Here is a 12,171-nt window from a genome sequence, read left to right on the forward strand (position 1 = left end):
TCCCGCGCACTCTGTTCGAATTCTATAAAAAAAGAAATATCATCCCCCGATGTGCAGTCGAGTCGAAAAAGCAGAACGATAAATCTCGTCTCTTCTTCTTCTTCTTCCTCTTCTTCTTCTCCGAAGACAGACGCGCCCAATAGACTTACACACGCCGCCAGAAAAAAAATATATATAACGAACAAACATATGTATGTGTGTAAAAATGCGTGATTCGGGACCAGCCAGACACGCTGCACCATTTACTCGTGTACATCTCTTTTATCTTACGTTATACATGTGCGCAAGCAGACATTCGCAGCACAGTGCAACGTCCCTTCGACAGAAGATCATCAGTCCTTCCGACGACGATCTTTTTCCTTCTTCAATCCCTTTCTTCCCGATGTTATTTCCAAGCACTGCCATTTGTCGCTCATTGCTATCAGAATATGTTCAAAGTTTTCATTGTTATGATTATTACTGTCTTTGTTGTTTCTTACCGTCATTGTTACTGTTATTGTTATTATTATTATTATTGTCAGCATTAATTATTATTAATTATTATTATCGTGGTTGTTGTATCTTTAGTTACCCTCCGGCAATGATTATTATTGTTATACGATGAAGAAAGCGAGCGCGAGAAGTAAAGAACAAACGATAGACACTGAGCATAGAGATGGAATGATAAATAAGTGAATAAAAAAACTAAAATATTTGATTGTCGCTCGCTCGCTTTCTCTCCTTTTTTTCCAATTATTACTACATTTAATCATATTATTACGACTGCGCTTATGTCGCGTATTAAACATGGCAGCAAGAAAGTACTCGTAAAAATATTTATGTTGTAAAGCATGCACTGCATCGATGAGACGAGGAAGTATCGCTTTAAAACTTGGCGATTTCTTTTTATTTCTGGAATATAGATATTTCTTGGAACCATGCAAGGACGTAAGTCTTTGCCGAAATATCTCAAAAAATTCTAAAAAGAAAAAAGGAAAGACCGGTATCCTCCTCTCTCTGATTGGTGCACTCGGGCGTTCGCTCATGTACATATATCTCTTATTGTAGGTGTATATATATATATATATATACGTTGTTTTATACTCCGCTACGTTTTCTATCATAATTGATATATCTCTCTTTGTATGTATATACACATCTCGCTGTAATAATTAGATATGGAAGAGTGTCTGTGTGACGTCGCGTCCAATTCGTTTTATTATTATTATTGTTATCATTATTATTGTTAATGTTATTATTATTCACCTATCATGCATTCACGTTGACCAGTTGGTCGGCAGAAGTTTAGCTCTCAATCTTCCCGTAAAATCTATTTCTCAAATCGCGCAGCCATCTCAAATCGTTTATGGTAGAAACAAAAGTATCGGCCGATTTTTATTTGTCTAAACGAGAAGATTGAGAGTTAGAGTGTAGCCTTACAATCTAATTGCACTTTGGAAATTAAGATTCACACGCGATATAGCAGAGCACGTTGAGCCAAAGCGCAAGTAGATGGTCGTCGGTTATGCATTTTGGAATGGTCATTATCATAGCTCACATATCAGCTTCTCTTTCTCTCTTTGTCTCGCAGTTGATTTTCTGGCTAATCCAGAAAAAGAAAAATAATAAATCGTGCATGCGACGAAAGTGTAAGGAATGCGCTACAACTGATTCTTTCCTAAATGCAGTTGGATTTGCACGAGGCGAACAAGAAACTCCAAGCTGGCGCCGCGAAAGCTGGCGCCGATACTATCCAAGAGAGGAGACAGATGGAGGAACAGAGACGACAGTTGGACGAGCAGAGAAGACAGACGGAAGAAAGGGCGAAGTCCGTGGATCAGAAAGCTAGGATGACAGAGGAAAAGGAGAGGACGCTCCAAAATCTCGACCAAGATCTGAAGAAGAGAAAGGCGAGAATGGACCAACTGGAGCAACAGTTACAAAAGGTAATCACATTGTTCACTAACGCGCACGTTTTAGCTATATTACAATTTTAATTGTACATATTGCGAATATAATAATATTACATTAGTTTCTTCATTGAAAAGCTGAAGTCATATGACAATTGTTGACCAAAAGTTTTGATTTCAGATTTTAGAAAGTGCGCTTACTCTTAACCTCCATTTTTGATATGTCGTAGCAGTAATTACTACTATTATATTAATAAGAATCTGCAATCTTGTCAAACATATTTTTTTAATTAAAATGAATTCGTCGGTGTTTCTTCACTAAACTTATACGATTCGATTTATGTTAACAGAGTGGCGGAGCGCCAGACAAGAGATTAGCGGAAATGCAAAAGGCGCTCGAGGTTGCCGAGAAGGAGATGGAAAAAGCGAAGGAAGAATCGGGCAGGAGCGCCGCCGAGACTGAGAGGCTATTGCAGCTCGTGCAGATGACACAAGAGGAGCAAAACTCAAAGGAGAAACAGATCAGAGAACTTCAAGAGTGAGTATTATCTCGAACGCGAACACAATGACACAAATACCTGACTCAATCAATTTTTACAATACTAATTCTTTTTATTCAATATACGTATATCAAAATTATGACATATTGTAGAGATATAAAACAGTAGTTTTTTTTATTATAATGTATAATTGTATATTCTTTAAAAACGTGACAAATAACTTGGATACAGATATCTTTTATAATAAGTTATAGCAAAACAATTATGAACAGGAGATAATAGATTTCTCATTTCGATAAATTTATATGGACTTTTTATTGATATGTGCTTTAAGAAATAATTTAGAGTGACCTCACTCCTGATACTCTCAATTTCTTTATCGCAGTGCACTCAAAACCGCACAAGCCAAGTTGAAACAAGCGACAACTGCACAGCAAGAGGTCAGTATACCTTATGTTTACTTGTCGAATATTGATAATAAGAAGAATGTAAATGAATTAATTTATATTAATATATTCTTCTTCTGTCTATTAACCTACTAACGACTTATCTTCTGACATTTTCCATGCTGCTTTCGGATGTAAACACGACATTCTCGCATATGCTTCACGTATCGTCACCTACCGTCGTAATTACGGCTTTTCGTTGACAATGCACACACAATAAAATAAAAATATTACGGACACTTTCCTTGCAAACGTCGCTAACAGGCGGGACCCGCCGGATTCCTAAAAAGCTTGTTCTAAGGTCGATTTTCGTTGGGAACGCCTTCTCCGTTCTTTTTAGTACAATTTGCATATTATAAGCGAGACTTTACGAGTATAGACGTACACACGAGGGACTTAACAAACGAAGGATTGAGGTCGATCCGCCAATGGGAAAAACTCATGTCGAGACATATAATTATTTTACGTAAAACGCTGCGACCATTGTTAACGTATTTAATAATTATAGCGAAAGGATAATAACGATAATAATACAACAATAACTTGATATATAAATACAAATATTGAGAATATATAAATATTGAAGATAAAACTATATAAATATAAATATAAATTTAACGCAGAGGATAAATTATAAATATACATATTAACGCGAGAGAAGATGACAACGGCAACAATAACGTTAATTAATTATTATTACTGAGAAGAAACCGAAGTATATATATATATAAATATATATATACGTATATATAAATATATATAGATATACATACCTACATACCGCCGTTACACACAGGATACAAATACACGCGCATCCATCTGTACATACATATTATTACTCACATGGCCGCGGAAGATATACGTATGTAGATGTATATATGTATGCACACACGTAAATATAAATATGAATAACTAGTTTAAATCGGGGGAAAGAAAGGAAGAACGAGGGAAAGTTAGATGGCGAACGGCAGACGCGAAGAGAAGGAAGAAGGCAACAAAGAATTGCGAAGAGATAATTTAACGGACGATAATTTCAATATATCGAGATAGAGGGAATAATGAAGATCAAGGATGATGTCTCGTGATCGTTTGAACGACGCATACTCTTGCGTCCTTCGCATCGATCGACACGATGCGACACGTACACAGATAAAAATGCACATACACATGCACACATACATATAATACATTCGCCTTTCTCTATTTCCTCCTCTGTGCTTCCGCTTTTACTTTCGTTATCGCTATCCCGTACATTTTGCCACTATGCCAACGAACGTCGCTTCGGCACGCATACCGCACGCTAGTCCCAGGATAACAAGGACGAGTCTTCTTGGCGAGAAGTACTGGAGGCGAAGAACCGTGCTATATTCGAGCTGGAGAAAACGATGAAGAATCTCCAGACGGAGCATGACAAGTGCAAGGACCTGTTGGATGACGCGAAACGCATTGAATCTTGGAAGAAGGAGACGGAGACGATGAATCAACACATCGTTCAGCTGGAACAGCAATTAAAACGCTGTGAAGGCCTAAAGGACGACGTCAACGGGCATGATAAGATAAGCACGGATACCGAGATGCAGACAAAGATGTGTAAAAATTATTGCAATCCGAATGCGAAGGATCGGCATATCCTCGCGCTGAAGCAGCAAGTGACGGCCATGAGGAGTTCCTTGAAGAATCGCGCGGAGACAACGGAATCCTCGGAGAAGGACAACAGCGACGAGAAGATGAACGGGAAAATGGAAGAGTCCTGGAAGCAGGAAATCGAGTCGAAGAATCGACACATTGTCGAGCTGGAGCAGAAACTAGCGTCGCTGGAAAACCTTCTGCGAAAGAGCGTGGATATGCTGAGAATGCGCGAACTCGAAAAGACGATCGACAGGAAGTCCAAACGGATCGCAGAACTAGAAGATGCCGTGGAAGAGCTTGAGGGCTTTCTTAAGGAGGACGTGAAGGAGATGCGTGATCTGCGTTACCAAGTGTCGCTCGATAAGGAGCATATTGTAAGAATGGAGAAATGGATTCAAAAGAACAACCTCATGAACGCGGGGATCGATAAAGCGAGGATTATAGAACTGGAGGAGATGGTTACGAGTCTGGAGGATTACGTCAGGGAACACGATATCGACGGTCTTAAGAGAAAGCTGCAGGATCGAGAGTGCAGAATTAGTCAATTAGAAAATCAAGTTTCTGAGATGAAGAAGCTGTCGCAATTCGAGGGAAATAAACCGAGTACGTGAAAGCTTTGCTAAAATTGTTACGTTGTTTTTTATTTTTTAATTACATTATTATTTCTATTACAATTTTTAGTCAGAGACACGTCGAAGGGGAGCGTCCAAACCGATGGAATAGCATGTGAACTGGAAGAAGATAAGATAAAGGATATAATGGACGCTGGTTTGGAAGAGGATGACAGAATCCAAGAGGAGGAAAGTCTGAAAATAGAGTTGCGAGAAAAAGAGCGAAAGATGAGGGAAATGGGACACGATATATCGGAAAAGGATAACAGAATCCAGAGATATGAACAACAGATCATCGAACAGCAAAATAAGATACTGAAAATGGAGAAGGAGATGGCTGAAATGGAAGAAGAACTGTACGAGACGGAGGATATTAGCGCATTGAAGGAAGAGATTAGATTGAAAAACGAGAGGGTGCAGGAGTTAGAAACGGAAGTCAATTCTTTGGAGACTTCGCTCGGCGAGAGAATTGACGTCGCGATCGAGGAGCTCATTGCCACTCTGAAGAGGAAGGAAGAAATAGAGCTTCAATTGAAGAAGAACCTCGCGGACAAAGAGCGCAAATTAAAGGAGTTGGACGCAGCTCTTCGCCAGAGCACTGCTATCACGGACGAGATTGAGACAAAGTTTAAGTACGAGCAGAAACTCAGAAAAGAAGTTGACCAAAGAGTGAGTCGAAAACCTTTGTAATATAAATTTTATAATAAGCACTTTGTCGCATACATTTTTCAGACATAATAATATTTATAATTTAATACAATTGTTTCAATTAAATTCATAAATTTTATATGTTATTCATTCATCTGAATGAATAATTATATACATAATAAATAATTACGATATATCGTAAATATCTTCTCGCATAAACTTTAGTGTATCTTTCAATTTTTAATTAATGAAATAGGACACAATTGTAGAGTACCTCTTAAGAAATTCTTAATTTTCTTATCAGGTTGCCGAGGTGGAAGAGAAAATCGCAGTAATGCAAGCTGCTTCAGCCACAAAATGCATCACGTGCAAGCCGCTTCTTTACAAGATATTTAAGACTGAAGAGAAACTCGTCCATTCAAATCAGGAGAAGACTATTCAGCTTCAAGAATTGCATCAAATTAAGTGAGTTTTTCAATTTTATGAAACAGTTTTGTCTCAATAATATATATTCTGTATTTTAGTATACAAGCGCAATACATTTTTAGCAATTTGTTTTAATATTGTTGGCCCTCTTGCAGACGTGAAGCTTTAAAAGCTGCCCTTTCCGAGAAGGATGCTTACTTAGCTTTGTTGGAACATTCAGGCATAACAACTCCAACACAAGTAGATCAGGCGGCGAAACTAAATGCTGATAAGAGACTATTACTTAATAAACTGAGGGAAGAGGTAATTTGAAAAAGTTTAACAAATATTCTTTGTTCTTAAAATTGGCGGCAGAATCGCAATATATTATTTATATTTTCTAGGACGAGAAAAGTATCAAGTTAGACTTTAAACGGGAAACAACACCACAATTATTTAAAAAAACATTGAAGACATCCGACGATAATGAAGACGGTAGTGATAACAATAATAATTCCTTTGACGATTACTTTAGAGGGATCAGTTCTTCGAAATCAGTTACTGCTAATGGCGAGAGCTTGCCAATATCAGCTACCACGAGCTGCAAGCATTCGTAAGTTACCAATAATATTTTTTTAAACCTGATATACGAATCAATAATTAATGTTGGAAACTCCATAAGATTTTTTGGTCAAATATAATTGAAGAAACAGTGTATAGAATTAGCACGAAACCTTTAAAGAGGTTTCTGAAGGAAGAAATACATGATTGCTACATACATTTTTATTTATAATATCAATAATTTTTAAATATTATTTATGAGTGTTGAGATTATATTTTTGAAGATACAATAATGAAGAATACCGAACCATAAGTGTTTAGCACTAACTGCTCCTAAAACAGACATACATTAAATATGTGTTAGATATTTGGTTAATTGGAACCGCGATGTTTTGCAGAACAAGAACATCGATGGTGTCTGAAAACTTGAAAGACGAAGATCAATCGCGGACTCTTCAGCAGGATACCAGATAAGTACTCGAGGCTACCTATGGTATTTTTGGAGTATCGGTCCCTTCGTTACTTCGATGTTGTCATATGCACACACACACCCGCGAAATGTAGAGGCAGTGTATAGAACGTCTTTAGAAACGTAGCAAAAGAAAGAAAACGAAACAACAACTACAACAGCAAAACTACAGTACACCACCAATATCAGTCAGCAACTACAGCAACAGCCAATATCTCTGCCTGTGCCGCTCATCACGCATCGTCTCGTGCATCAATCTTCACCACCATCATCATCTTCGTCATTATTCGACATTTCTCACCATTAATCGGCATTTTATCATCCACGTGATAGTGCTTAAAGGAATTGTCAAGATCAAGAAGCCTGGAGCTTCTTTAGACCGATGGCAATCCGAGTAGTTAGCATTTGCTGGTTCACCATGGATAAGATATAATAACAATGGATGACATACGACGGACATTTGATCCTGACAACATGTTGTAGGCATTTATATTCTTCTCTCCTCGACATCAGCGATTCTTGGATCGATGTAGACGTCATAATTTATTATTATTGCAATAATGTATCGAAATATACGAATTGTTGTTTATTATATAGTTCTTTGCAGCGCGCGGCGTACAACATTGTTAAAAAATTGACAATTCAAAGGAGCATTATTTTATATTTATTTCTTTAATATATTTAATTTTAGGTGTATAAGTAAGTTAGCGCTGCAATAAAATTAGATTAGCAGAGTATTGAAAGAAATAAGAAATGGTTAACATAAATTGGAGTTTTATTACTTGGATTTTGATACTTGAAACTTCTGTTAGAATATTCAAATATTTATAAGAGCTCACTTTTTATTATTTATGGCTATTTATAATCTAATTTGCTTGAAGAATTTAATACAGGATGAGTTTACGTATATCGGCATTCTTTGTTGTGAATAAAATTACAATTGGAAAAAATTATATAAACCCTGCCGTCTTCGTTCTGCAAAGAAAAAAAGTAAGTTAAAAGAAATGGTATTGGTAAAATTTGCATCATATTGCATTCGTAATCAAAGAAGCTTTACTATTATTAAATTGGTTTTTGTCCTTTATTTCTGTTTATTTTAATTTTTATTAATTGGATCAGTTTTTTATTCAACCAGTGTCTGTGATTTCGAAAATTAATATTTATGAAATCAAAAGGATTCAGAAATGTTTGTAGATACATCATCTTTAGAGTGTCGCATAAAATTATTGCAATCATCACGCTAATCGCAAAAATGGGAATACGCAGAAGATTACGCCGTTGTACCAGGCGACGTGCGCGATCAGAATGCGCTTCTTTAGGGCGCACTCCGCGAGAGATCGCGGAAAAACCAAGAGAACGTAGCCGAGGCACTGAAGAAAATCTCTTGTAAATAATACCTATGTTATTTCTTCTACCCAGTGCAATTATCCCGAAAGTCGTGAACAATTCCTTGGAGGCTCCTATTTAAACTTCTATATCCGTTCCCAAGATACACCACTGTAGATTAGGAATCTATTATGTGTACACGCATAGGTATCTCGCTAACGAAATCTGCATTTACTCGAGACTGTCCTATCGGAGAATGCATGGTCATTATGCATAATGTATATCGCGCGAGGAGATTACGGATTGTAATAAAATATCGTAAGAAAAAGACGTGCGCTCTAAACTCGCTTAGTCGTCGATTTTAAGTAAATGGACCTTGCGCTGAAATGTGCGCAAAAAGAGGTTTCTTTAAAAGGTAGAAATTTGCGCGGTGTAAATTACTTATAAAAAGAACGCGGTTACTTTTACATATTAAACTATATAATAATGTACATCGTTGCAGATCTGCATCTCGCAAAGCGCATCGAAACACGATATTTCATTACGTTCTCCCCTTTCTCCTTACAACAGTTGGCTACCGTCGAAAATTAATAGAAACAGCACAAGACGTTCGACGTATAAGGTTTTAAATGCCATTTATGGAAACAAGCTGAGCTGTCAAGCGATCTGAGTAATTGCGTTACAGCATTTTTAAGTAATTAACATAATATACGTCTGCATTTTGCGGGGACCGTAATGCGATTACGCAATGCAAGAAGAAAGCGATGAAGTAAGATCTTGTCGGGTGACATGTTCTTTAATCGTTCGATCATGCTCGCCGCTAATTAATGTCGTCGCGTCTGCCATTGCGGTGAGTTCAATTGCGAAATGTTGAAAGTGTAAAATTTTATCGTTAATACTTGAGGATAGGCCCTCTGTGAATACCGAGGGTACGGCAGCACTTATCTCGTTGCTGGCTTATCCATTCGTTTAACTCTGACGCCTCTTTGCATCTTGACGAAACGTCTACGAACCATTTAAACTCAAAAGACTTATTAACTCGATTTTAATATATCTTAACGTTAGGACAACTGTAAGCTGGAATCAAAGTGCGTGTGTTGTGCGCGGCGTGGATACTTGTTTAAGCGAAGCATCGCGAGCTGTCAAATGCATTTAGAAATTTAGAAAAAAGTACCACTCTCTTATCTAAATAATATTTTTTTGAAATTAGATATTACACCAACCTTATTGTTGCTTTTACTTTTCTCTCTTCTTCATTAAACAATGATAGGTGAATTGATAAAAATTTGACGTTTATATATTTTGTGTTGGATATAATTTAATGAATATTTTTATCTCAATAAACATCGCGATACTTGGCCGTAACTTTTGTCAGAATAACGGTATGCGTTGCCGCGAAACACTTCCTCTCTTACTTCTGACCTCCAATCTCATATAGATACACGTGCAGAGATGGGATCATTAAAATTAGTGTCACCGCGTGAATACAGTAAAGTGAGAACCGTGAAGGCGAGAATTATATTTATGTTAAGTTTCGAATTTTTCCACAAGAATCAAATACAGACAATCTAACAGTTACGGATAATTATCTGGACCATCTAAATGTTTTCTCTGTCTGAAATCAATGAGAGTTTATACAACGCGTTCTCTTATTGTTCATATTTTTATAAAGATGTTAGATAGATGGCGAAATTTTATTAACGAAATGACAAGTTGTTGACACGTTCTAATTTTCATAAAAACGATAGCTGTTATTTTACTTCTGTTAACTTCCAACGTTTTAAATCTTGTAATTTTCATATATTTATTTGCAAAGATTATTGTCCTTTCTAAATGAAGAATGTAGCGTTAAATATCTCTTTCGCGTCGATCGAGTCGAGAGATCGAAGGTGAGATGGAGAGGAAGGACGATGGGAGAGAAATAAGGAGAAACAATTAGTTAACGTGTGCCACCGTCATATCAAGCCTATATCATCGTGTTACGTCATATATAGCTAAGCAGAAAAAAATAATATTATCGTTAATTGACACAATTGTTAACACGGAACGAGTGAGTGGGACATGAATGTGTTGTGCGTCTGGTGAACCGATTTTTACAAAAACCGGCAGCATTATTTTTCCAGTGTAGAATTTTTTAACAAAAAATCGAACTCCGGATGCTTATCTCACTTTTACGATCTCGCTTTTTATACAATATTTGACATCGCTAAACTTCGACTCTTATCCAATTTTAATTAATATTGTGAACATTAAATCCAAGTCACTTTCGATGTTTCACCTCTTTGTTAAACGTCATAGAAACTCGAGTAATTCTTAATTTGCAATTTCTGTTTCCCGAAAAGCCGCAGGGAATGTGTGACTACATGCACGAACGAGGAAATGCGACAGACACAGATAAAGTATCAGATCGAATTTCTTGTTGACATATTAGACTCTACTAACGTAATAACGATATAATATATAATAGTAACATATTATCCGATCACTCCACGAAGATCCTTTCGATACAATCGATGTCGTAGAATTTTTGTCGTCCGCGTCGAAACGGTGAAAAGAGTTCGGGTGAGAGTACGAACGAGGAGGAGGATGCGATTGTATTTCGCAACAGATCGCGCCTAATTTACTAGAAGCGTAAGTAGTGGTAGAATAATAAGCATTTGTTAAATTTTAGGCCCGATTTCACTTAGCCGCGAGATCATTGTTACTTGACTCTCATCCGCAATTGCGATGTCGCATTTATATCATCGGATTTAAAATCCATTTTTTTCGTAGACAAGGAAAGTCGAAGTTATTATTTGTTGATTATTAAACAGTTAATACTTCATTTCTAAATACCCCCTTGTACTTAAAATCATTTCTCAAAAGTATCGCTCACAGAAAATGTAAGATTTAATCACGCGTTATCACGACAAACTTTTTACCATGTAATCGCCCATCCCGGTAAATTATTGTTCAATATCGAGATCCTCCCCTCGAACCTCATCGATTTATATGGCACTCAAGGGGATCCTAAGGCGAGACTGCAGAGTGAGACGAGAGTGAGAGTCCGAGTGAAAGAAAGTGCAAGAGTAGCGGTCCTGATATTATTTTTTGACTCGTGACTGTTAAGTGTCCACGATAAGAAAATACCAAAAAAAAGAAATACGATTTTTATGTCAATATTGTAAGGAACGCCGTATCGACGTTATCGTAATCCTTATCGGATGCTATTTCCAGATAGAAGCAAAAGAAATGATTAAAATTATGATTGGAGATTTAATAATAATCGAAACGATACGATAAGACGAATTAAGAAACCAATTATTTATACTTTGATGAGAAAACGAGTACAACAATTCGCGAACATCGGCGCTTCTTTCTTACTGCTCTTTTGTTTTATTGCGCTGGTAATGATCTCGCGATAGTCTGTATCGAAAATAAAACGTTCTTATTAAAAAAGAACGCTTCAGCGTTCCGACGCATCCGATAAAGTGCGGCCACGGTACGACGTGATTTCAACCCGCTCCTTTTCTATTCTCCAGTTTCTACGTGTTTAATCGCTAAATGAACCATTGATAACAAGTCTTAAACGAAGATAAAACGCGATAAGGAGAGACGCTTCGATTACTATTATCGTGCAACGTTTATCGTTAATAATCGTGAAGGATCTCGACGCAATACAATTTTTCGATCGCGTGTATATACCTA

General features: G+C 36.9%; 2 protein-coding genes across 6 annotated transcripts in view; both read left to right on the plus strand.

Annotated features, from left to right (window-relative positions):
* LOC105568593 (ELKS/Rab6-interacting/CAST family member 1) overlaps window positions 1–3,387 on the plus strand; it is a 62,527-nt gene extending 59,140 nt beyond the window's left edge. For 4 of the 5 annotated variants that reach the window (XM_012024395.1, XM_012024396.1, XM_012024397.1 and 1 more), the window contains 4 exons: window positions 1,668–1,925; window positions 2,240–2,427; window positions 2,775–2,829; window positions 3,100–3,387. In XM_012024395.1, coding sequence (XP_011879785.1) covers window positions 1,668–1,925; window positions 2,240–2,427; window positions 2,775–2,829; window positions 3,100–3,135 — 537 coding nt within the window. In that variant the 3' untranslated portion in view covers window positions 3,136–3,387. Of the gene's footprint in view, window positions 1–1,667; window positions 1,926–2,239; window positions 2,428–2,774; window positions 2,830–3,099 lie in introns of those variants that run through there. The other variant, XM_012024399.1, reaches the window with a different exon arrangement.
* Window positions 3,388–3,432: 45 nt separating this feature from the next.
* On the plus strand, window positions 3,433–8,111 carry LOC105568592 (golgin subfamily A member 6-like protein 22). The gene is made up of 6 exons (XM_012024394.1): window positions 3,433–5,067; window positions 5,146–5,744; window positions 6,028–6,188; window positions 6,305–6,452; window positions 6,533–6,741; window positions 7,088–8,111. The coding sequence occupies exons 1-6, from the start codon at window positions 4,221–4,223 to the stop codon at window positions 7,161–7,163; spliced, it is 2,040 nt and encodes a 679-aa protein (XP_011879784.1). The 5' UTR covers window positions 3,433–4,220; the 3' UTR covers window positions 7,164–8,111.
* The last annotated feature ends 4,060 nt before the right edge of the window (window positions 8,112–12,171 follow it).

Source organism: Vollenhovia emeryi, unplaced genomic scaffold (assembly GCF_000949405.1).
Source record: "Vollenhovia emeryi isolate VEMERY1.0 unplaced genomic scaffold, V.emery_V1.0 DF939128.1, whole genome shotgun sequence".
NCBI classification, from domain to species: domain Eukaryota; kingdom Metazoa; phylum Arthropoda; class Insecta; order Hymenoptera; family Formicidae; genus Vollenhovia; species Vollenhovia emeryi.

What these genes read in the sequence shown, in the direction of transcription:
- LOC105568592 (XM_012024394.1), top strand. Translation starts at nt 4,221, where the DNA reads ATGAAGAATCTCCAGACGGAGCATGACAAGTGCAAGGACCTGTTGGAT. An exon ending in GAAAAGAAGTTGACCAAAGA is followed by an intron (nt 5,745 to 6,027) that starts GTGAGTCGAAAA and finishes TTTTCTTATCAG; the next exon opens with GTTGCCGAGGTGGAAGAGAA. An exon ending in TTAATAAACTGAGGGAAGAG is followed by an intron (nt 6,453 to 6,532) that starts GTAATTTGAAAA and finishes TATATTTTCTAG; the next exon opens with GACGAGAAAAGTATCAAGTT.